At 44.8% G+C, this 26,830-nt stretch overlaps 1 protein-coding gene across 3 annotated transcripts in view; it reads right to left on the reverse strand.

Annotated features, from left to right (window-relative positions):
- The window catches only part of USP38 (ubiquitin specific peptidase 38), a 60,289-nt gene that overhangs the window by 16,501 nt on the left and 16,958 nt on the right, over nt 1-26,830 (reverse strand). For all 3 annotated transcript variants that reach the window (XM_044301870.1, XM_044301787.1, XM_044301952.1), the window contains exons 5-6: nt 7,932-8,033; nt 4,636-4,794 (exon numbers count right to left, since the gene is read on the reverse strand). In XM_044301870.1, coding sequence (XP_044157805.1) covers nt 4,636-4,794; nt 7,932-8,033 — 261 coding nt within the window. The remainder of the gene's footprint in view (nt 1-4,635; nt 4,795-7,931; nt 8,034-26,830) is intronic.

Raw genomic sequence — 26,830 nt, forward strand, 5'->3', positions numbered from 1 at the left:
TGCGAAAGGACCGAAAACGGGACGAACCAGCGCGACCGCGGGGGGCGCCCCTCGGCCTGGACTGGGGGAGGAGAGTACTCTTCCCACCCGTGGCCTCAGATATAAGTTCGTCCAGACGGGTTCCGAACAAGCGGGAACCCGAGAATGGTAGGCCAGCCAAAGAGCGTTTGGAAGCGGCGTCCGCCGCCCAAACCTTCAGCCAGAGTTCCCTCCTGACAGAAACTGCCAGGGCAGAGGAACGGGCAATGAGGGCACCCGCATCAAGAGAGGCCTCACAGACAAATTTTCCGGCCTGGACAATTAGTTGGGCTAAGGAACGGAGGTCCTGTAGAGGGACGTCCGACCCTAACTCCCGTTCCAGTTGCAAACCCCATTCAGAGACCGCTTTACCAGCCCAGGCGGAGGCAAAGACCGGTCTAAGGGCCGAACCAGAGGCAGTAAATATGGCCTTGGAGAGGGATTCCGTACGACGGTCCTCAGCAGACTGGAGGGAAGATCCGTCTTGTACAGGAATAGTAGTGCTTTTGGACAGGCGAGCCACGGGAGGATCAACCTTAGGCGGGGACGTCCACGTGGTCACAGAATCCGCTGGAAAGAGATAACAAATGTCCAGCTTTTTGGGTGTAACAAAGCGGACGTTAGGCCGGGTCCAAGCCTTGGACACCACAGAAGAAAAATCTGCGTGGATGGGAAAGACCTTGGAGGTCTGTCTGGGGCGAAGAAAGGACACGCCGGCCTGTTCAGAGTTGGGGGGGTCATCGTGTATGTGAAAGGTATCACGGATGCTAGTGATAAGATGCCCCACCGCGGACGCCAATTTGGACGGAAGCTCTGAGTCCATGTCCACGTCCGAATCCGCCAGTTCTCCCTCAGAAAGCGTATCCCTTTGAGAGGATAGACTTGACTGAGCTCGCACGCATGGCGGAGAGAGCGAAGCATCTGGAGAAGATGTGCGCTCAACCCTTGAACGTTTCTGAATATGCCGAGCCCTGGAAGATTCGCTGGGAGGCAGGGAATCAGTGGGGGCGGCAGAAACGGTAGTCCCAGCGGGTGCGACAGGGATTGTGGCAGCCTGCGGGGGAGGCGGTCTATCCACGAGACGGCCCACTACGTGTGTAAGGCTTTCCACCGCCTGAGACAGAGACCTAGCCCAGTCAGGGGGTTCAGAGGCACCGGGGGGCGCAGCGGAGAGCGGGCCCTGCACCGGGGCCTGACATGCAAGGCAATGCGGCTCAGATTGCCCACACGAAAAAAGTTCCTTACAGGCGGTACAGGCATGGTACCAGGGTTTGGGGGCACCCGTGGGATCTGACATGCTGAAAAAGTGGTCGTACCAATACAGAGACCACAAGGGATATAGCAACTATGACCAGGAGGGTTAGGAGAGGGTTAACTGTCCTACCAGTGCCTCAGAAGAACGTCAGGAGTAGAGAGGATCAGCAGCAGCTGCAGCAGCAGCAGCAGGGAGCAGCAAACAGCAGAGAGCCTGCAGATAGCGCCCACAGAAGCCGAGCGATACACCAGGTGCTCAGAGTCCCCCACGTGTCCCAGCTTCCTGTCTAGGAGTGAGGAAACGCGGGAAGAATTCAGCAGAAGCGCGGGGAACAAGCTCCGCCCCCTCCAGCGCTTGAAATGTCTCCTGTGAAGGAGAACCTAACTCCGCCCCCAAAATGGCGCGCACGCGTAAGCCACGCCCCCTGCTGCCGAAAAAACTCGCAGGGCTAAGAAGAAGCAGGATGCCATGAAATAAAGGGCCCGCAGGCCCCAAGAGTGCGGCGATTGTTCCCAGGTGGGTGACCTTCTGCCACCATCGTCCCCTGCCCCGCCGATGCCGGTATGGTCATGTCGGGCATAAGCCCCGCCCCCCGTTCGGAACGGAGCGGGCGGCGGCGGGAGGGAGAGAGGGAGAGATCAGCCGTCTTGAAGAGTAGCCTGAAAATGGGGGAAAACGGCGTGAGATACACGGAGGGGAGCTGGGGAGGGTCTGCTGGAGCGCTCAGAATGAGCGACCACGGGTGCCCCCCTTACCCAGAGGGGTACATGCTTGCAGATAGGGACGGGTATGGGCTGGAAAAGCCATCTCACCTGTCTTCACCCTCAGTTCCTTCCAGCAGGGTCGCCCCTTCAGCTACTGGCACCGCAGTGGCAGGAAGCTGGGAGAGGGGCTTTGCGTGCGGGCGACCCCCTAGCTGGCGGGATGTAGGGGAGCCATTGCTGCCCAGATCCTCCTATTGCTTCTGTGGGGGAGGCAGCAGTGCAGATAAGTTGGCACTGGCGCAGCTCACCCCGGGAGAGCAGAGAGGCCCAATGCGTCTCTGGTATCTCTAGGAAAACACAAAAATAAAATAAAATTACAACAAGGAGAAAACAGCCCTGCAGTAGCAGGGAGTGTCTTGCCTCCTTGGACACTAAGCTAAAACTGGTAGCCTCTATCTCCAGGCTGAGGGTATAGCTGATGGAGGAGGGGCTTAACAGTTTTACTTAGTGTCACGCCTCCTAGGGAGCTGAGCTATACCCAAGGTCTGTGTCCCCCAAGGAAAATGGGCGAGAAAGGGACATTATTTCCAAGAGAGGTGTAAAGAAGTCATTATTTCTGGGAGGGTATCAAAGGAGGTACTATTATAGTTTCAGCACTAATTGGAACACAGGAGCTCTATTAATCTGTATGTGCTAAATTGGGCACCATTATTGCTCACATGACAAAGTGGAGCCTACAGGTGACAAAAAGAAGACACCAAAAGTGGTATTATTACTGTCTGGGGCACTAGGGATTGGGAGTTTATGAAGCGTGTAGGGAAAATTTGTGGGGAAAGTTCTGGAAAAGCGAGGATCCAGAAATATCTGTGTGGCATTGTCAGAAGAAGTCAGCATGGCAGCCTTCGCCAAACTGAACGTGAACAACTCTAATCAGAAAACATCACCTGTAAAGCATAGAATGTAACTGGTTATATTGGACTCCATACGGATTGTTTTATTAAGTAACAGTATGATGAAATTCATGGTAATATATAGTCATGGTCTGGTACTATTACTTGACCCTTATATAGTTATAGGTTGGTCTTGATATAGTAGGTTTTGGTCAGTAACAGAATGATAGAAATATAAATAGTGATAATACTTACCTCTCGTATAGTGTCACTTTATGTCTGTATTATTTAGCGTTATGGTATAAATACAGAGTAGTACTTTTGAAGTATATCCACGTACAGCAGAGGTGCACAACCTGCGGCCCAGGGGCCACATGCGGCCCTCGATACCATGGTGTGCGGCCCCCAACCCTCTGGTAACAGAAATGTATGTCTAGGTCTTGTGGCTGCTCACATGTATCCCTAATGTATTCTTCCATCAGATGGGAATCCTGGAAGTATAACTAGACATTTCTGATATATACTGTATGTTCAATATGCTGTAAACATAGTAGTTCAGTTGGTAATACCCCTTTAAGTTTTATTTTCGGCCCTTGGAAATGGTTCAGGATGACAAGGTGGCAGACAACCAGAAAAGGTTGTGCACCCCTGATGTACAGTGTACAGCTGAGGCACTGTATCCAAGTCTGTTGTAGGTTATGTTTTATTTAAAGAACCACTACCGTGTGTTTTTTTCCCAGACTTGTACTAATAAAATTACATATTTAAATGCCTAGTTTATACAGGAATTCACATCTTCATTTTCAGTTACTGCATCATGCGACTTAGACTGGACTAACCATTCTGACCTTATACTTAGGTCCTCCCAAGGAAGCCAGTTTCTCTCCTTCCTGTGTAGATGGAAACTACAAGCAGAGACTGAAGGAAGATTGTCATCTGCTGTATGTCCGCCACTCAGCAGCTCTTCATTGCTCCCACTACAGTCCCCTTCTCCACACCAGCATAGAATACTTACAATCACTAACTCGGGTTCAGTTCCAAGTGGTACCCGTTTTTAACGGTAGAAATTTTTGAAGTCATTACCCGAAGTCTTGCGAGACTTCAAAGTAATCACGTCGGCTCATCTGAGCCAATACATTCTAATACTGTACGGAGCGCTCGCTCCATACAAAATTCAAACAAAGTTTTATGCAAATTGACTTAGGATGTTTCATCCATAGTCGATTCGCTCATCCCTAGTTAAAATAAATCAGGCGGTACTGAGCACATTCATATACAGTTTTAAGGGGGAAAATTCTGTAAAACTTGTAATCTACTCATTTAGGTTTTTCTATGCTTTGGAGTCCTAATTAGTCACTGACAGCTTTAATTGTACGCATAGTCATAAACAGCTGTCAATCACTAAGTAGCAACCCAAATAACTCCTATTTAAATTAATAATTTCAAGATTTTGTGATTTTCCCCCCCATAAAACTATATATAACTAATCAGCTCCTCCTGCCCCATATCATTATTCCTGCATCTTCATGTTGACAGGTTCACTTAAAAAAATAAAAATAAACATCCAACATGTGAAAATCAGATTTGGGAAAAGCACTGGCACTTTGGTTGCTTTGTCTTTCGCTTGAAGGCACTAGAAATTGTTTTGCTCATTAATTTCAAAATGTACTTAGGACAGTTCTAGTAGTAATTCATCAGATTACTGAACTAAAGAACAGAACACAGAACGTATTATTTAGTCTGCAAATGTAAAGAGAAGAAAAATTACCTTGAGGGCTTCCAAAATAGGCTCATAAAGGTCTGGAAACCCAGAATAATGATAGATCATGCAGTGCATCAATTCCGAAAACTGGATGAGGAAAGCTGTACTAGACGGGAGACCATCAGTCTTAAAGGACTGAAACAAGTTAACAACATGGGGGACAATCTGAAGAATAAACAAACAAACCACACAATAAATTAGTTTAAAGCAAAAGTTCGATTATTACATTCTGTATTGAACTTTTTATATCAGCACTTAGCCAAATCTCAATTTCTCACAACAAGTGAGCATGAACATCTTTTCAACAGGAAAAGCAGGGTTAGAGAATAAGCCACTGCCAGACCGGGACAGAGGGTGATTAGATGGGCAAGTGCTGCTCTTCTTACTCCTTTTCAGAGAACTTACCAGAGGTGACAAATTCCCGTAAGGCTCCGCACATCCGCAATTCTGCTCCGCATTTTGCGGAACAGAATTGACCCATTCATTTCTATGGGGCCGCACGATGTGTGGCCCCAATCCGGAAATGCAGACGCGCACTTCCGGGTCCGCATTTCCATTCCCGAAAAAAATATAACATGCCATATTCTTGTCCGCAATTGCGGACAAGAATAGGCATATTCTATTAGTGCTGGCGATGTGCGGTCAGCAAAATGTGGAACGCACATTGCCGGTGTCTGTGTTTTATGGATCCGCAAAACACACATGGATCTGTGAATGGACCCTTAAGCTGAACAGACAAATCTCAGACATTTTTGAAAAACCTATCAGACTTACTGCTTCTGACCTAAAAGAGTCAACTGTAAGGGGGGAAGACAGAGTGCACCTGCTCTTCTGATATCTGCTCTTACCTCTAGTTTGATTTCATTATATTAGTAGCAATACAAGACGGATTCCTGTGTATAATACAATACATCTGGAGTAGGAGAATAAGGGTGCTTAATTTTTCCTCCTACTCTCACCTCACAGTGAAAGCTTTTGCTGGTATGTGTATATGCAGTGAGACTCAGATTAAGGCTACATGCACACGACCGTTCAGTTTTTGGTGTTCGTGTGCATTCTGCAATCTCAGAACGGCACGGACAGCCTTTAATATAACTGCCTATTCTTGTCCGCAAAGCACAGACAAGAATAGGACAGGTTATATTTTTTTTGCGGGGTCCACGGAAAGGAGTAACGGATACGCATCTTTTGCGGCCCGATTGAAGTGAATGGGTCCGCATCCAAGCCGCAAAAACTGCGGCTCGGATGCGGACCAAAACAACGGTCGTGTGCATGAGGCCTATTTCTGTAAAAGCAGCGGTCTCCTCCTCTAGCAGGTTAATCTGGAACAAGCAGATATATCCTTCTCTCATAGCGGGGAGGCATAATACACAGGGAAATGAATAACATCATCCTGTATGATCAGGGTGTATTATGCAGCTAGCATCTTGGTATCTCCCATGGAGAGGAAGCCAACCTTGTCTTATGATTGGGACCCCATGAACATAGTAGTGGGGTACCAAGTAGTTGTCATGGCAGCTGAGGGCCTTCTGAAGGCCCCCAGGATTGCCATGTTCTGGTCTCTATTACAGCCAGTTGAATAAAGGGGATACAAAAAAAAAAAAAAAAAAAGATAAAGAAACCTAATTTCATACATATAAATAAAATAAACATAGTTACTGCTGTGACCAAACAGCTTCATCAGCAGAAAAATAATAAGATTATGGGTGCCAGAATATGGCCATGCAAAGCATATTATTTTTTTTTAGGACAGTATGATTACACCGATACCAATGTATATCTTGCTTGCTTTTGTGTTACATGTTCTGAGAAACATTGATGGAACTGTGTGGCTTGCTATTTTACAGGATAAGTTAATTTTTCCATCAGTACCTGGGATACATACTAATCAGTTATTCAAATGTAGCTTTTTTTTTTTTACAAAGTGGGATTAACAAAAAAAAAAAAAAAAAAATGCCATATTGCCATTGTCTTCTATTTAGAAAGTCTTATTATGGTTGGAACATCAGCGTCAGTTGACATGCCTAGTGGTGGGGACCACAACCTTCAGCTATTCATACAAGTAGACCATAGTGCTTTTCTTCAGTGAAAGTAGTAATTTTTATGTATATAACCCAAACGACTTGTATTCATCATCAAAGTCAGTAGCCATCCCTCCATGATCCTCCTCCTTTCTACCACAGATATCTGCTATGAGCAAGGTCCAGGAGAAATGAAATGCTGGCAGATTATCTTATATGTGGAACAGCTTTTCATGTTAAATTCAAGTATTAGAGTTACAACAGTAAAAATTACTTATTGAAATGAAGAAGAGTGACGTCTATAATACTTTTGATATTAAAGAGATTGTCTGGCTTTGAAACCATATTCTGGAACAATTTTCAAACCTTTTAAGTCCCACTAGGGGACATAATAATGAGATCTTTCAACTGATATAAAAAAATACAATTAAAGTATCATAGAAGAACTAAGATGACAGACCTGGTGGTCAGTGTTAGGCCTACAGCTGACCAAAGGCACCCTGTGACTGAATTGCAGGGGGGCCAATGGGGTGACAGAGGAAGCCCCTCCTTCTGTCAAACACCTTAGATGCTGCAGTATCTATTAACTCATCATATAAGGGGTTAAACTGGCCAGACTGAAGAAATCTCCAGTCCTAGCAGCAGTCAGGAGCATGGATGTGTAATACAGTTCTGCTCCAGCCGCTATCATACACTCATTGACAAAAAATAATAACAACATACCCAGATAGAAATGTCAATGTCATGGCAGGACTTCCAACTGGCATTTTGCAGCCAGATAATGCTCGCCCACATACAGTAAAGGTTGCACACTTCCTTGGACTCCTCAGTCTCCATTTATAGCCAATTGAGCATTTATGAGACCAGCTGGGACACCAGCTTCGGTAACCTACGAGTGTGCAGGATCTACAGACCCAGCTAGAACACCTGTGGGCAGATGTGCCACAGGATGCCATACGGAACTCCTATGTCTCTATGCACAACCGTATAGCACCTTGTATCCAGGCTAAAAGGCACTCTAATATTGTAATCACTTACATATATAATCATTACATTCACACTGTACATTCATTTCCTTCCATTTTAACAATTCCTTCTTGGGTTTTATTTTTTGGTCAATGAGTATATAAGCATAAAAGGCACCCTTGAGATCAACATGACGACTATTTGTAGTTTTCCCCATCCAAACAAGACAAAGTAAGTGATTTAATCATTTTTCAGAAAGTTTATTAGAGACAAGGAAAACCATTAAAATTGACTGTACTATCAAAAAGGACTTACCATGTGAAAAGCCTCTGGAGAATGTTGAAAGCTGAGCAACATGTGAGAAAGAACAGCCAACGCTCCTGGCCTTACCAAGGGGAACCAGAGTCTGTTAAACACCTAAAAAAATTAAAAAAATACAATTATTGGTAAAAAAACAAAACAAAAAAAAAACAATAGTCGTGAAACTGTTCAACCAAAAGCTGAACCTGTCTATGTAGTTCTCCTTAAAGGGCATCTGTCAGCAGATTTGTGCCTATGACACTGGCTGACCTGTTACATGTGCGGTTGGCAGCTGAAGGCATCTGTGTTTGTCCCATGTTCATATGTGCCCACACTGCTGAGAAAAATGATGTTTTAATATATGCAAATCAGCTTCTAGGCACAATGGGGGCATTGCTGTTACACCTAGAGGCTCCTCTCTCTCTTCAACTGCTGCATCCTCTGCACTTTTATTGACGTTTTTACTGTGTGGCAAAGATAAATCATTTCAGAACTTTTTCCACCTTTAATGTGTCTTTTTGGGTATGAGTCTATCAGCATGACACATTTTGACTTGGCAAGATTTGCCCACTCTTCTTTGCAAAAACAATCCAAATCTGTCAGATTGAGAAGGCATCTCCTGTGTATAGCCCTCTTCAGATCACCCCACAGATTTTCAATCGGATTCAGGTCTGGGCTCTGGCTGGGCCATTCCAAAACTTGAATCTTCATCTGGTGAAGCCATTCCTTAGTTGATTTGGATGTATGCTTTGGGTCGTTGTCATGCTGAAAGATGAAATTCCTCTTCATGTTCAGCCTTCTATTAGAAGCCTGAAGGTTTTGTGCCAATATTGACTGGTATTTGGAACTATTTATAATTCCCTCTAGCTTAGGGTACTTTCACACTTGCGGCAGGACGGATCCGACAGGCTGTTCACCATGTCGGATCCATCCTGCGGCTATTTCGCCGTGCCGCCGCTCCGTCCCCATTGACTATAATGGGGACAGGGGCGGAGCTCCAGCGCAGCACGGAGAAAGGGCGCCGGACTAAAATTACTGCATGTCAGGCTTTTTAGTCCAGCGGCTTTCTCTGTGCACCGCAGCTCCGCCCCCGTCTCCATTATAGTCAATGAGGATGGAGCGGGCGGTCCGGCGGCACGGCGAAATAGCCGCAGGACGGATCCAACATGGTGAACAGCCTGTCGGATCCGTCCTGCCGCAAGTGTGAAAGTAGCCTTAACAACCTCCCGACCGCTGTACGCACGGATGCGTCCGGAAGGTGGTTGATCTATTCCTCCTGGACGCATCCGTGCGTCATCTCGCGATAGCCGAGATTTCCTGTGAACGCGCGCACACAGGCGCGCGCGCTCACAGGAACTGAAGGTAAGCGAGTGGATCTCCAGCCTGCCAGCGGCGATCGCTCGCTGGCAGGCTGGAGATGTGATTTTTTTTAACCCCTAACAGGTATATTAGACGCTGTTTTGATAACAGCGTCTAATATACCTGCTACCTGGTCCTCTGGTGGTCCCTTTTGTTTGGATCGACCACCAGAGGACACAGGTAGCTCAGTAAAGTACCACAAAACACTACACCCCCCCCGTCACTTATTAACCCTTTATGAACCACTGATCACCCCCCTGTCATTGATCACCCCCCTGTAAGGCTCCATTCAGACGTACGTATGATTTTTACGGATCCACTGATACATGGATCGGATCCGCAAAACACATGCAGACCTCTGAATGGAGCCTTACAGGGGGGTGATCAATGACAGAGGGGTGATCACGCATATAGACTTCCTGATCACTTCCCTGTCATTGATCACCCCCCTGTAAGGCTCCATTCAGACGTCCGTATGATTTTTACGGATCCACTGATACATGGATCGGATGCGCAAAACACATGCGGACCTCTGAATGTAGCCTTACAGGGGGGTGATCACCCATATAGACTCCCTGATCACCCCCGTCAGGCTCCATTCAGACGTCCGTATGCGTTTTGCGGATCCGATCCATGTATCCGTGGATCCGTAAAAAAAATCATACGGACGTCTGAATGGAGCCTTACAGGGGGGTGATCACCAATATAGACTCCCTGATCACCCCCCTGTCATTGATCACCCCCTGTAAGGCTCCATTCAGACGTCCGTATGTGTTTTGCGGATCCGATCCATGTATCCGTGGATCCGTAAAAAAATCATACGGACGTCTGAATGGAGCCTTACAGGGGGGTGATCACCAATATAGACTCCCTGATCACCGCCCTGTCATTGATCACCCCCCTGTAAGGCTCCATTCAGATGTCCGTATGTGTTTTGCGGATCCGATCCATGTATCCGTAAAAAATCATACGGACGTCTGAATGGAGCCTTACAGGGGGGTGATCACCCATATAGACTCCCTGATCACCCCCCTGTCATTGATCACCCCCCTGTAAGGCTCCATTCAGACGTCCGTATGCGTTTTGCGGATCCGATCCATGTATCCGTGGATCCGTAAAAAAATCATACGGACGTCTGAATGGAGCCTTTTAGGGGGGTGATCACCCATATAGACTCCCTGATCACCCCCCTGTCATTGATCACCCCCCTGGTAAGGCTCCATTCAGACATTTTTTTGGGCCCAAGTTAGTGGAAATTTTTTTTTTTTTTTTTCTTACTAAGGCCTCATGCACACGAACGTATTTTTTAACGTCCCGCAAAACGTGGTTCCGTTGTACCGTGATCCGTGCCCGTTTTTTCTTCCGTGGGTCTGCCGTGATTTTTGGAGGATCCACGGACATGAAAGATGAAAAAAAAATCTAAGTCAAGTTTGCCATTGAAATGATAGGAAAAAACGGACACGGATCACGGACACGGATGACAATCTTGTGTGCATCCGTGATTTTCACGGACCCATTGACTTGAATGGGCCCGTGAACCGTTGGCCGTGAAAAAAATAGGACAGGTTATATTTTTTTCACGGCCTCGAAACACGGGTCACGGGCACGGTGTAAAAACGGTGCACAAGCCGAGTTTTCTACGGCCCCATTGAAAGTCAATGGAGCCGCAGAAAAAAACGGAAAACGGCACAACGGCCACGGGTGCACACAACGGTCGTGTGCATGAGGCCTAAGTCTCATATTCCACTAACTTGTGTCAAAAAATAAAATCTCACATGAACTCACCATACCCCTCACGGAATCCAAATGCGTAACATTTTTTAGACATTTATATTCCAGACTTCTTCTCACGCTTTAGGGCCCTAAAATGCCAGGGCAGTATAAATACCCCACATGTGACCCCATTTCGGAAAGAAGACACCCCAAGGTATTCCGTGAGGGGCATATTGAGTCCATGAGTGATTGAAATTTTTGTCCCAAGTTAGCGGAAAGGGAGACTTTGTTTTTGTTTTTTTGTATTTTCTCACAAAGTCTCCCTTTCTGCTAACTTGGGACAAAAATTTCAATCTTTCATGGACTCAATATGCCCCTCACAGAATACCTTGGGGTGTCTTCTTTCCAAAATGCGGTCACATGTGGGGTATTTATACTGCCCTGGCATGTTAGGGGCCCAAAAGCGTGAGAAGAAGTCTGGGATCCAAATGTCTAAAAATGCCCTCCTAAAAGGAATTTGGGCCGCTTTGCGCATCTAGGCTGCAAAAAAGTGTCACACATGTGGTATCGCCGTACTCAGGAGAAGTTGGGGAATGTGTTTTGGGGTGTCATTTTACATATACCCATGCTGGGTGAGATAAATATCTTGGTCAAATGCCAACTTTGTATAAAAAAATTGGAAAAGTTGTCTTTTGCCAAGATATTTCTCTCACCCAGCATGGGTATATGTAAAATGACACCCCAAAACACATTCCCCAACTTCTCCTGAGTACGGCGATACCAGATGTGACACTTTTTTGCTGCCAAGGTGGGCAAAGGGGCACATATTCCAAAGTGCACCTTTCGGATTTCGCAGGCCATTTTTTACACATTTTGATTGCAAAGTACTTATCACACATCTGGGCCCCTAAATTGCCAGGGCAGTATAATTACGCCACAAATGACCCCATTTTGGAAAGAAGACACCCCAAGGTATTCCGTGAGGGGCATGGCGAGTTCCTAGAATTTTTTATTTTTTGTCGCAAGTTAGTGGAATATGAGACTTTGTAAGAAAAAAAAAAAATCATCATTTTCCGCTAACTTGTGACAAAAAATAAAAAGTTCTATGACCTCACTATGCCAATCAGCGAATACCTTAGGGTGTCTACTTTCCGAAATGGGGTCATTTGTGGGGGTTTTCTACTGTCTGGGCATTGTAGAACCTCAGGAAACATGACAGGGGCTCAGAAAGTCAGAGCTGCTTCAAAAAGCGGAAATTCACATTTTTGTACCTTAGGCCTCATGCACACGACCGTTGTGTGCATCCGTGGCCGTTGTGCCGTTTTCCGTTTTTTTCGCGGACCCATTGACTTTCAATGGGTCCGTGGAAAAATCGGAAAATGCACCGTTTTGCAGCCGAGGCCGTGATCCGTGTATCCTGTCCGTCAAAAAAATATGACCTGTCCTATTTTTTTGACGGACAACGGTTCACGGACCCATTCAAGTCAATGGGTCCGTGAAAGAACACGGATGCACACAAGATTGGCATCCGTGTCCGTAGGTTGCTTTCATACAGACGGATCCGAAGATCCGTCTGCATAAAAGCTTTTTCTGATCTAAGTTTTCACTTCGTGAAAACTCATTTCCGACAGTATATTCTAACACAGAAGCGTTCCCATGGTGATGGGGACGCTTCTAGTTAGAATACACTGCAAACTTTGTACAAGACTGCCCCCTGCTGCCTGGCAGCACCCGATCTCTTACAGGGGGATATGATAGCACAATTAACCCCTTCAGGTGCGGCACCTAAAGGGGTTAATTGTACTATCATATTCCCCTGTAAGAGATCAGGGCTGCCCGGCAGCAGGCGGCAGACCCCCCACCCCCCCCCTCCCCAGTTTGAATATCGTTGGTGGCACAGTGTGCACCCACCATCCCCCCCCCCCCTTTCTCCCTCTATAGTTAAAAATCGTTGGTGGCACAGTGTGCGCCCACCATCGGCCCCCCCTCTCCCTATAGTAGTAACAACCATTGGTGGCAGTGTGCGGCCTCCCATCCCCCCCCCCCCCCACCACAGTAGAAGATTCATACTTACCTGCTTGCTGCTGCGATGTCTGTGACCGGCCGGGAGCTCCTCCTACTGGTAAGTGACAGTTCTTTAGCAATGCGCCGCACAGACCTTTCACTTACCAGTAGGTGGAGCTCCCGGCCGGTCACAGACATCGCAGCAGCAAGCAGGTAAGTATGAATCTTCTACAATTGTACTATTGCTAAGTAACCATGGCAACCAGGGATGCAGTAGCTTCCTGGTTGCCATGGTTACCGATCGGAGCCCCAGCGATTAAACTGGGACTCCGATCGGAACTCCGCTGCCACCAATGATGGGGGGGGGGGGGGGAATGGGAGGCCGCACACTGCCATCAATGGTTGTTACTACTATAGGGAGAGGGGGGGCCGATTGTGGGCGTACACTGTGCCACCAACGATTTTTAACTATACAGGGAGGAAGGGGGGGGGCGATGGTGGGCGCACACTGTGCCACCAACGATTTTTAACTATAGAGGGAGGAAGGGGGGGGCCCGATGGTGGGCGCACACTGTGCCACCAACGATTTTTAACTATAGAGGGAGGAAGAGGGGGCCCGATGGTGGGCGCACACTGTGCCACCAACGATATTCAAACTGGGGAGGGGGGGGCTGCCCCCTGCTGCCTGGCAGCCCTGATCTCTTACAGTGCGGCACCTGAGGAGTTAATTGTGCTGATCACGGCCCCCTGTAAGAGATCGGGTGCTGCCAGGCAGCAGGGGGCAGTCATGTACACAGTTTTTCAGTGTATTCTAACCTGAAGCGTCCCCATCACCATGGGAACGCCTCTGTGTTAGAATATACTGTCGGAAATGAGTTTCACGATGTAGCTCATATCCGACAGTATATTCTAACATAGAGGAGTTCCCATGGTGATGGGGACGCTTCAAGTTATGTTCGGGTGTCCGCCTGGCCGTGCGGAGGCAAGCGGATCCGTCCAGACTTCTAATGTAAGTCAATGGGGACGGATCCGTTTGAAGATGACACACTGTGGCTCAATTTTCAAACGGATCCGTCCCCCATTGACTTTCAATGTAAAGTCTGGACGGATCCGTCTGAGGCTATTTTCACACTTTAGAAATGTTTTAACAATATAATGCAGACGGATCCGCTCTGAACGGAGCCACCGTCTGCATTATGAACACAAGTGTGAAAGTAAAGGGACTCCTGACTTTACATTGAAAGTCAATGAGGACGGATCCGTTTGCAATTGCACCATATTGTGTCAACGTCAAACGGATCCGTCCCCATTGACTTGCATTGTAATTCAGGACGGATCCGTTTGGCTCCGCACGGCCAGGCGGACGCCAAAACGACTTTTTTTTCATGTCCGTGGATCCTCCAAAAATCAAGGAAGACCCACGGACGAAAAAACGGTCACGGATCACGGACCCCGTTTTTGCGGACCGTGAAAAAAAACTGTCGTGTGCATGAGGCCTTAGTTTGTAAACGCTATAACACTTACCCAAACCATTTTTTTTTTTTTTGCCCAAACATTTTTTTTTTTTAATCAAAGACATGTAGAACAATAAATGTAGCGAAAAATTTATATATGGATGTCTTTTTTTTGCAAAATTTTACAGCTGAAAGTGAAAAATTTCATTTTTTTGCAAAAAAATCGTTAAATTTCGATTAATAACAAAAAATGTAAAAATGTCAGCAGCAATAAAATACCACCAAAAGAAAGCTCTATTAGTGAGAAGAAAAGGAGGTAAAATTCATTTGGGTGGTAAGTTGCATGACCGAGCAATAAACGGTGAAAGTAGTGTAGTGCAGAAGTGTAAAAAGTGGCCTGGTCATTAAGGGGGTTTTAGCTAGGGGGGCTGAAGTGGTTAACTAAGGCCCCAGTTCCAGCTGAAGAAAAACAGCCCCTTGGCATAATGCTGCCACCACCATGGTTCACTGTGGGTATGGTGTTCTTTTGGTGATTTGCAGCATTGTTTTTGTGCCAAACATATCTTTTGGAATTATGGCCAAAAAGTTCAACCTTGGTTTTATCAGACCATAACACCTTTCCCACATGCTTTTGGGAGACTTCAGATGTGTTTTTGCAAAATGTAGCCTAGCTTGGATGTTTTTCTTTGTAAGAAAAGGCTTTCGTCTTGCCACTCTACCCCATAGCTCAGACATATGAAGAATACGGGAGATTGTTGTCACATGTACCACTCAGCCAGTACTTGTCAGATATTCCTGCAGCTCCTTTAATGTTGCTGTAGGTCTCTTGGTAGCCTCCCAGACCAGTTTTCTTCTTGTCTTTTCATCAATTCTAGAGGGACGTTGAGTCATATTTTCTCCACTTGCTGATGACTGTCTTCACTGTGTTCCATGGTATATCTAATGCCTTGGAAATTCTTTTGTACCCTTCTCCTAACTGATACCTTTTAACAATGAGATCCCTCTGATGCTTTGGAAGCTCTCTGTGGACCATGGCTTTTGCTGTGGGGTGCGACTAAGAAAATTTCAGGAAAGACCAACTAGAGCAGCTGAACTTTATTTGGGGTTAATCAGAGGCACTTTAAAGATGGCAGGTGTATGCTGACTCCTATTTAACAGGATATTGAATGTGATTGCTTAATTCTGAGCACATCTACATCCCCAGTTATAAGAGAGTGTGCACACTTATGCAACCACATTATTTTAGTCTTTTTTGTTTTCTTCCCTCCACCTAAAATATTTCAGTTTGTTTTTCAATTGAGTGGTACAGTTTATAGGTCACATTAAAAAGGTGGAAAAAGTTCTGAAATGATTTATCTTTGTCTAATTTTTTTTACATCACAGAAACCTGACATTTTAACAGGGGTGTGTAGACTTTTTATATCCACTGTATGAACATGGGACCAACACAGAAGCCTTCAGCTGACAAGCGCACATGTAACAGATCAGCCAGTTTAATTTGTACACAACTGCCCTTTAATAACTTATTACCATTTTCTACAAGAGTTTACAAAACAGGACGGAGCAGCAAAATGCATCAGTCCCCTTAGCCTATAAGGGTCCATTCACACGTCCACAAGTGTTTTCTGGTCCGCAAATTAGGGATCCGCAAAACACGGACACTGGCCTTGTGCGTTCTACATTTTGCAGACCGCACATGGCCGGCACAATGATAGAAATGCCTATTCTTGCCCCTGGCTGCGGACAAGAATAGGACATGCTTTTTCTTTTTTGAGGGGCCACGGAATGGAAGTGCGGATGTGAAGAGCACACGGTGTGCTGTCCGCATCTTTTGTGGCCGCATTGAAATAAATGGGTCTGCACCCGTTTTGCAAAGGACCCTAATCAGTATTTTACAAACACAGCCCCTTTTCTACTTTTCTTACATGGACCATGATAGAGTCCTTCTTCAATATTGCAGCGACTCCTTCCTGAACATTGTATCCTTACTACAATTTGGCACCACATACAAGATGTAGTTTGAGAACAGACTAGTCAGTAGTACTTTGTAGACCTCCACCATCCGAGACAATGGTCCAGATTTATGAATAAGTCTGCCCTTCAAAATCTAAAGTTTCTACACAATTTTTTTTTTACATGTTAGACAAGGGGTGGGGCTTAAAGGAAAGGGGCTGGGCCTAAGAGGTGCCAAGATTATGCCACAATTCTGGCATAATCGGTCTCAAAGTAAGCCAACATTTACCATCATTTACCATCTAGCCTGAGCCCCTGTGATAAATCTGCTGCAGGTCTAGACACCATGTCCAAACTTCCTCTTTAGGCTACATTCACACGTCAGTATTTTTCTATATCCCGAATTTCGGTCCGTTTTTTGCGGATCCGTTGTTCCTGAAAATGTTTCCGTATGTCATCCGTTTTTTTGCGGATCCGCAAAAAACGGAAACAAGTATAAATTTCAATAAGCAAATAAAGTTGTTTGGATTTCTTTGAAAAAAAAAATGAAAAAAAAAGTTTCTGTTTGCAGGATTTAATTTCCAGGAACGGAATCCGCATAAAACGAATGACATACGTAATGACATACGAATGTCTTCCGTTTTTTGCGGATCCATTGACTTTGAATTGCACCAGGATCCGATTTTTGCGGAAAAGAATAGGACATGTTTTATATTTTTTCGGACATGCGGAACGGAACAACGGAAACAGACAGCACACATTGTGCTGCCCGATTTTTTTCAGGACCCATTGAAAATGAATGGGTCCAGATCTGGTCCGCAAAAAACGGAACAGATCAGGAAAGAAAAAACGGACGTGTGAATGGACCCTTAGGGTTGGGAAATTTGTCACTGGGACCTTTTGCAGTTTGTGCTGATGACATAAGTTACAAAGTCTAAAAAGCAACATTATTTGTTAAGCGTAAAATAGGTGCCATACAATAATGAGCACTGACTTCCATTCTTAGACTCCATTCACACATCCGTAACGTGTTTTGCAGATCCACGGATCTGCAAAATGAGGACAGCGGCAATGTGAGTTCTGCCTTTTGCAGACCGCACATTGCCAGCACTAATAGAATATGCCTATTCTTGTCCACAATTGCAGACAAGAATAGGACATGTTCTATTTTTTTCGGGAACGGAAATGCGGACCCGGAAGTGCGGGTCCGCATTTCCGGAGCAGGGCCGCACATCGTGCGGCCCCCTAGAAATGAATGAGTCTGCAATTCCGTTCCGCAGAATGCGGAACGAAATTACGGACGTGTGAATGGACGCTTACTGTGACATGTACTGGACAACAGCTTGATAAAATATTAACCCCACTGTGCTAGTAAATGCCAACATCCTGCATTATAAAATGGAGTTGTGCGAGTCCAAAGGACCACTGACACGGCCAGACTGTCGGGAATAAATGATCGTTCCTAATAATTGGCCAGTGTAACTGTGCCACCGATCTCCCAACACTGACTGATGTAGATAGATGATGTTTAGTGGCAGGACGCAGTTCACCTCCAGATCGGATCTATGCAGGACCCTGTGTATGGACACCCCCTGAGGTTCAGTGCGAGTTATAGTAGCAGCCTGAACTTTGTCAGTGTCATTTCATTGACTTCAGAGACCTGAATGGCACGAAAGTTCAATCTACCACTGTAACTCACACTGAGGCCTTTGCACACAAACATATTTTCTTTTCGTTTCTATTCAATTTTTTTGTGTTCCGTTTGCGGCCCCATGCACTTCAAAGGGTCTGCAAAAACAACGGAACGTACTCCGTATGCATTTCGTTTCCGTATTTCCGTTCAAAGATAGAACATGTCCTATTATTGCCCGCAAATCACGTTCCGTGGTTCCACTCAAGTCAATGGTTCCGCAAAGAATGCATCCGTATGTCTTCCATATCCGTTCTGTTTTTGCGTAACCATCTACAGAAAATTTTATGCCCAGCCAATTTTTTTTTTATGTACTGTTTAAACATTATTGTATGCTTCCGTTTCCGATCCGCAAAAAAAAACGGATCACAAACAGAGCCCAAACGGAAAGGCAAAAACGGAACGGAAGCACTACTGAAACTAAAACAAAAACACGGAAAAACGGAACTGTGAAAAACGGACCGCAAAATACTGAAAAGGCCATACGGTCGTGTGCAAGAGGCCTGAACGTCAGCATGTGACCTCAAATCTAGTATGTGGAAAGTGCAAGCTTCAACCATTTTTATTCAGCCTACATGTAATGTTCATGTCTTTTAGAAGCTCCATCCTATTTTCTACTCCAGTCACAGCTAAGGCTGGATTCAAAGAGCTGCTCTTTCTTTACAGATCTCAAGCTGCAGAACCTTAGAGATAACTGGCATAGGGCATTACAGGTGGTCTATTGTCATTCAGGAATAGTTCATCTTATGCTTCAGTTATAACAAAAGCTGCATTCACAATTCTGTTCTACAGGATACTCATCTGGAATCTGCATGTCTGTATAAAGCACCATATCTGCACATGTGCATAACACGATCGTGTGTAATCCTTTCCGTTTTATTTGTCCACAAATAACGGAACCGTGTGTCTGCATTTTGCGGAAAAATGACTTCGATTTGTGTTCCTTATGTCTTCCGTTTTTTAACCCCTTAAGGACATAGGACGTACCGGTACGTCCTATTTCCCGAGTCCTTAAGGACCAAGGACGTACCGGTACGTCCTGACTTTAAAATTGGCATTCCGGCGCCGCAGGTGTTAATTTGAACAGGATGCCGGCTGAAATCATTCAGCCGGCATCCTGTTAAAACGCCAGGGGGGGTCATGTGACCCCCCCGTGTCGGCGATCGCAGCAAACCGCAGGTCAATTCAGACCTGCGGTTTGCTGCGCTTTTTGCAGTTTCTGATCCCCGCGGTCCCTGACCGCGGGGATCAGAAACTTTAGAGTGTCTAAAATCAATATAGTACACCCCCCCCTGCACCCCTGCATGATTTGATGGCGGCGGGTGGTGCAGGGGGGGTGTTGCAGGCGGTGGGGGCGTTGCGGGAGGCGGGCGGTGCGGCAGGCGGGATCGCGATCCCCCGCCCGCCTCCCATTGAATAATCGTTGGTGTACAGTGGGTATACCAGGGTGCCAGCACATTGCTGGCACCCTGGTATAAACGGCTGACATCGTTGATGCGATGTCAGCCGTTTAACCCTTTCCATACAGCGGTCCGTACGGACCGCTGTATGGAAAAGGTTAACAGTAAAAGGGAGCTCCCTCCCTCTCCGATCGGGGGGCTGCTGTGCCTTTGCAGCCCCCCGATGGGAGAGGGAGAGAGCCCCCAGACAGCCCCCCCAGAGCCCCGTCCTTACCCTTCCCCGTCTGCGCAGTTCTGACCATAACTGAGCAGACGGGGAAGGTTCCCATGACAACAGGACGCCTGCTCAGGCGTCCTGCTGTCCATGGTGCTGAACAGATCTATGCTGAAAGCATAGATCTGTTCAGTGTAAGTAAAATACAGTACAATATATATTGTACTGTACTGTATTATACAGACATCAGACCCACTGGATCTTCAAGAACCAAGTGGGTCTGGGTCAAAAAAAATAAAAAATAAGTGAAAAAAAGTTAAGATAAAAAAAAAAACATTTATCACTGAATAAAAAAAAAATAAATAAATAAACTACACATATTAGGTATCGCCGCGTCCGTAACGACCTGATCTATAAAACGGTCATGTTACTTTCCCCGCACAGTGAACGCCATAAAAATAAAAAAATAAAAACTATGAGAAAATTGAAATTTTGCCCACCTTACTTCCCAAAAAAGGTAATAAAAGTGATCAAAAAAGTCGCATGTACGCCAAAATAGTACCAATCAAACCGTCATCTCATCCCGCAAAAAATTAGACCCTACTCAAGATAATCGCCCAAAAACTGAAAAAACTATGGCTCTTAGACTATGGAAACACTAAAACATCATTTTTTTTGTTTCAAAAATAAAATCATTGTGTAAAACCTACATAAATAAAAATAAAGTATACATATTAGGTATTGCCGCGTCCGTATCGACCGGCTCTATATAAATATCACATGACCTAACCCCTCAGGTGACCACCATAAAAAATTAAAATAATAAATTGTGCAAAAAAAGCAATTTTTTGCCATCTTACGTCACAAAAAGTGTAATAGCAAGCGATCAAAAAGTCATATGCACCCCAAAATAGTGCCAATCAAACTGTCATCTCATCCCGCAAAAAATTAGACCCTACTCAAGATAATCGCCCAAAAACTGAAAAAACTATGGCTCTCAGACTATGGAGACACTAAACAATTTTTTGGTTTTAAAAATGAAGTCATTGTATAAAACTTACATAAATAAAAAAAATTGTATACATATTAGGTATCGCTGCGTCCGTGACAACCTGCTCTATAAAATTACCACGTGATCTAACCTGTCAGATGAATGTTGTAAATAACAAAAAAAAAACGTGCCAAAAAAGCTATTTCTTGTTACCTTGCCGCACAAAAAGTGTAATATAGAGCAACCAAAAATCATATCTACCCTGAACTAGTACCAACAATACTGCCACCCTATTCCGTACTTTCTAAAATGGGGTCACTTTTTTGGAGTTTCTACTCTAGGGGTGCATCAGGGGGGCTTCAAATAGGACATGGTGTCAAAAAAACCAGTCCAGCAAAATCTGCCTTCCAAAAACCGTATGGCATTCCTTTCCTTCTGCTCCCTGCCGTGTGCCCGTACAGCGGTCTACAACCACATATGAGGTGTTTCTGTAAACTACAGAATCAGGGCCATAAATAATGAGTTTTGTTTGGCTGTTAACCCTTGCTTTGTAACTGGAAAAAAAATATTAAAATGGAAAATCTGCCAAAAAAGTGAAATTTTGAAATTGTATCTCTATTTTCCATTAAATCTTGTGCAACACCTAAAGGGTTAACAAAGTTTGTAAAATCAGTTTTGAATACCTCGAGGGGTGTAGTTTCTTAGATGGGGTCACTTTTATGGAGTTTCTACTCTAGGGGTGCATCAGGGGGCTTCAAATGGGACATGGTGTCAAAAAAACTGTCCAGCAAAATCTGGCTTCCAAAAACCATACAGCGTACCTTTCACTCTACGCCCCGCTGTGTGGCCGTACAGTAGTTTACGGCCACATATGGGGTGTTTCTGTAAACGGCAGAGTCAGGGCAATAAAGATAGTCTTGTTTGGCTGTTAACCCTTGCTTTGTTAGTGGAAAAAATGGGTTAAAATTGAAAATTAGGCAAAAAAATGAAATTCTCAAATTTCATCCCCATTTGCCAATAACTCTTGTGCAACACCTAAAGGGTTAACGGAGTTTGTAAAATCAGTTTTGAATACCTTGAGGGGTGTAGTTTATAGAATGGAGTCATTTTTGGGCGGTTTCTATTATGTAAGCCTCGCAAAGTGACTTCAGAGCTGTAGTGGTCCCTAAAAATTGGGTTTTTGTAAATTTCTGAAAAATTTCAAGATTTGCTTCTAAACATCCCCAAAAACATCCCCTTGTAACATCCCCAAAAAATAAAATATCATTCCCAAAATAATTCAAACATGAAGTAGACATATGGGGAATGTTAAGTCATCACAATTTTTGGGGGTATTACTATGTATTACAGAAGTAGAGAAACTGAAACTTTGAAATTTGCTAATTTTTCCAAATTTTTGTTAAATTAGGTATTTTATTATGCAAAAAAATTAATTTTTTTGACTTTATTTTACCAGTGTCATGAAGTACAATATGTGACGAAAAAACAATCTCAGAATTGCCTGTATAAGTAAAAGCGTTTTAAAGTTATCAGCACTTAAAGTGACACTGGTCAGATTTGCAAAAAATGGCCTGGTCCTTAAGGTGAAAATGAGCCTGGTCCTTAAGGGGTTAAGGTCCACAAAAAATGTAAGGAAAAAAAAAAAAAAAAAAAAAAAAAAAAAAAAAGGAATAAAATACCTTCAAAAATATGGAAACGGAACCGCAAAAAAAAACGAATGACATACGTAAACCATTCCGTATATCATCCGCATTTTGCGGATCCATTGACTTGAATGGGGCTGCGGACACAGATCGGTCCGCAGCAGGACAAGCTTCATATTTTTGCGGACTAGAAATGCAGAAACATGGATGCGGACAACATACTGAACGTTGTCCGCACATTTTATTCACCCATAGAAATGAATGGATCCGCATGTATTCCGCAAAATGCGGAACGGATGCGGATATAATTATACGGTCGTGTGAATGTACCCTTATACTTCAGCCACATCAAAAGCTACATTAAAGGCTATGGACACCTTCAGTTCAATTTTATTTCAAGGCAGGAGACTCCATTATGCTAACAAATCTTTTACTCCCAGCAGCAGAATAGTTAAACGTGTTACAGAAAAAAAAAATACATTTATATAAATATGCAAACAAGGTGTAGTCAGTAGCCAATAGTAAGGTATCTCAGGTGATAAATGGCCTCTGCCATCATGCGACTCCCTTCTTTTTGCTGCTGCCGCAGGAGATACGTGTCTATTTCTTGGGTGTATAAATAATAATATTATTAAGTTGTTGCTGGTATTTGTAGTCCTTCTGTGCTACCCAGTCTTCTATCTTACTGTCCACTATCAATAGGTGTCTTTTCTTCACCTACCCAGCTTTCCCAAGCCCCGTTTTTCTTCCCCCCATTCCCAGTCAGTTTTTCCCCCTGTTACTGGGCAGTTTTTCTATTTTTAGCATCCTATCACCGCTACTGCTTACTTACCTCACAGTCTCTGGTAACATCACCGAGCTGGTGTTACAGCTATGATTGCTTTTTAGTCACCTCAGACTTTGTTTTCAGTCAGCCGGTGTTCAGGTCTCTTCAAACTGTACTTCTTCCCCGCTCTGAGTAGCCTAGTCAGCCATCCTCTGGCACCCTCTAGTGTTCAGACGCCTACAGTATCCTTATACTGTACTGCCTAGCTTTATCTATTTCTTCTATCCCCATGTCTGCTAGCTGTGGTTGTGGCTCAAAGGTTTGAGCAGCCATTACTAATGATTACAATAGTGTGTAAAATCTGTTCATTTAATTATTTTATTTTATTATTTCACTAATAATTAGTAATTATTTTGTTCATTAGTTATTTCAATTATTTATGTGCATTATTATCCTTGTTCCATAGAAATATATATTTCCTATATGCCCTTATATATTTTACTATGTCTAAAAAGGATACCCTGAAGACTCCTGGCATGCCAGGCGTGGAAATGAATGAGAACGTACTCCAATCCCTAGTGGATACATCTGTTGCTAGATCTGTTAACATTACTGTTCGTACAGCTATGAGCTCTATGCAAGACGCCATTACTAAGTCTGTGGCCCTAGCTAACACTCGGTCACAACCCAACTCAGTCTCCTCAGAAAGGTCCTTCTACCCAGTCGGACCTTTTCTGGTCGGCGGAGGATTCTACCTCCCATCTTATAGAAGGCATGAAAAAAGATAAAGCCTCTCACAAAAAGGCGACATTTTAATACCGATTCCCCGCCGGTGAAATCCCTGAAACGGCATAATAAAGGGGGATCAGGTTAATCTTACCGCTTTTTCAAAAAGCAATACCACTGCTGCTGAAGCAGCATTATTATTAGTACCCTCTGCCCCTGAGGAGGTACACATAAAGCGGGGTAATAAGGCTTTCAGGGTCTAGCCTGATTTTTTCAACCCTGCTCCAGACGACTGACACTAATTCAGATGGTTCGGACCTAGAGACTGACTCAGTATATGAGGACATTTCCAATGACAGACGGCTTTTTGAAAGAAGGGTCTGAGAACTCTGTACTTTTGGATGGGTCTGGTACACCTTTTTTCGACTCCAGGATGATAAAACATCCCAGATCTGGGGAATGGGTCCCCCATCCACAAGTATCCAAATTTTTATACTTGTGCCTAAAAAAGCCGTTGGACAGAACGATAAGGAACAAATTGCGTTCCGAATGCCCCACTCTCCCACAAAAGAAACAGACACCCCAGAGTTGGACCCAACGTTAGTGACATTTCTTTCAAAGTCAGGGAAGAAACCCAAAAAAGGTGTGGATCGTTCATTTAAAGCCATCCAAGATAGAGTCCTTGACGTGACAGGCCCGTTAAAGATATTGGACCTCTCCGAGACTGCCTTTAACACCAGTGAATCTATTGATCTCCCGACTCTTAAAGGATGGGCCCAAAAGGGCAATTTGTCTGCTAGGGAATGCCAATGCATCCATTTGCGCTGAAAGGAAGGGGTCAATCCTCATGCGCCTAGACCCACAATTGATCCACCTGGCCGAGATTCCTCCCCCATCAGATGGCTCTCTTTGGAGATAGCTTTGTTAAAGAAATTAACAAATATGTGGGTCTGTTTTCGTCTTTAGAAAAAAGGCTCAGATATCTTTGAAACATGTATTTCGAGGACGTGTTTTTGGCAGGGCTGGGAAATGAAGGGGCCGGTTTCCCAGCCCCCAATCCCAAGGAGGTCAATATTACCATGGCCCTCCCCGTACAGATAGATTCCCTATCCCATCTGCCTCCTATACAACAACTCCTTTCTTCCCCACCAGAGGACGCCCATGGAGGGCAAGAGGATAGAGGGGCTTCTCAAAGTCCAGACCCGCTACAGGTAAGCAAGTTTCTTCTTTCAGTTTCTTCCCATCTTACCTTGGGAGGACGAATTGCTCATTTTATCCACGTTTGGGCTACAATAACCACAGACTCATGGATTCTAAACACTGTGGTGGGTTATCAAATAGAATTCGTATGTCCACCAGTACAAACTCAGAGACCCGATCCAAAATTTTTCTAAAAAATAGACAGAGATCTAGTAAGATTGAAAATAAAGGAATGGAGTTCCAAAGACACAATTACACAAATCCCTTGGCAATCCCAGGGTTATCTGAGCAATATTTTCTGGTCAAAAAGATAGACGGTGGTCACAGACCAGTCATCAACCTAAAAACTCTCAACGTTTATGTTTTCTAGCGCCACTTCAAAATGGAGGGCATTCATCTATTGAGAGACCTACTAATACAAGACGATTGGCTTGCCAAGGTAGACCTGAAAGATGCTTACCTCACGGTGCCTATGCACCCTCTATCCCAGCCTTACCTCCAATTCATATGGGAAGGTCAGAAATTCCAATTCTTTAGTCTACCATTTGGTCTCTCTCCTGCCCCCTGGTGCTTTACAAAGCTATTAAAACCAGTGGTCGCCATGCTTAGATCCCGAAGTATTAGTCTAATTATTTACCTAGACGACATTCTCATCATGGCTCTCTCGGTCATTAATTCTACTCCATATCCAATGGACTCTCTCTCTTGACGAACCTGGATTTTCTTATAAAGTGCGAAAAATCAATTTTGAATCCCTCAAAAGAGATTTTTGGGTTTCCTGATCGACACTCGATCAGCTATCCTAAGCCTTCCATCCAGGAAGTTGAAGATCATCCAGAGAGAAATCTGATCTCTACTCAACAAGAAACTAGTATCTCTGCAAGCTATTGCTCGGGTAGTGAGCCTGTTGTCAGCTTCAATCCAAGCCATATTTCCTGCACCACTACGCTACAAGGCACTTTAACGTCTGAAGACTCGCTACTTACAAGAAAGTTTAATGTATTCGGACGAGATAACCTAACCCCAGACACCAAGGAAGAACTTCTGTGGTAATTACAACATATACAGGCCTGGAATGGGAAGGCTATCTTCAATTCAATCCCGGACATAATAATAGAGTCAGACGCCAGTCTCCAGGGCTGAGGGGCTTGTTGCGGCTCCCTTTCCAAAGGAGGGAAGTGTTCCACAGAAGAGGCCTGTCTTCATATCAATTGTCTCGAACTTCTGGCCGGATCCTTTGCCCTCAAGAGTTTCACGAGGGACAAGTCACACTGTTGCATTCTCCTGAGGATGGACATCTCAGCAGTGCAATATGTCAATCGCCTTGGGGGCACCAGAACAGAGCGTCTGGCCAACATTGCCACTTGCCAACATTCTGGCACTTTTGCCTAGACAAGAACATCAGTCTCAAGGCAGAATATCTTCCGGGCCTTTTCAATTCTATTGCAGACTGGAATTCCTGCTTCCTGGTCAACAACAGCGACTTGAGACTGGATCCTCTCCTCAAACATCTTCAATCCCTTTGGTGTCCTTTTCAGATGGACCTTTTTGCGTCCCGTCTGAATCGGCAACTCCCTCAATTCTTCAGCTGGCGCCCAGATCCAGAAGCTATAGGCACGATGCTCTCCTCCAAATTTGGCCCTCGGGGACTCTGTATGCATTCCCTCCATTTGCCCTAATCCTGCGAGTCATTCTGACAAAAATTCAAAAGGCACCCCTGATGTTGATCACTCCTTTATGGCTGACCCAGACCTGGTTTCCCCAGATCTTGGAGATGGTGGTAGACTTTCCCCGCATCCTT

Source organism: Bufo gargarizans, chromosome 1 (assembly GCF_014858855.1).
Source record: "Bufo gargarizans isolate SCDJY-AF-19 chromosome 1, ASM1485885v1, whole genome shotgun sequence".
Classification (NCBI taxonomy): Eukaryota; Metazoa; Chordata; class Amphibia; order Anura; family Bufonidae; genus Bufo; species Bufo gargarizans.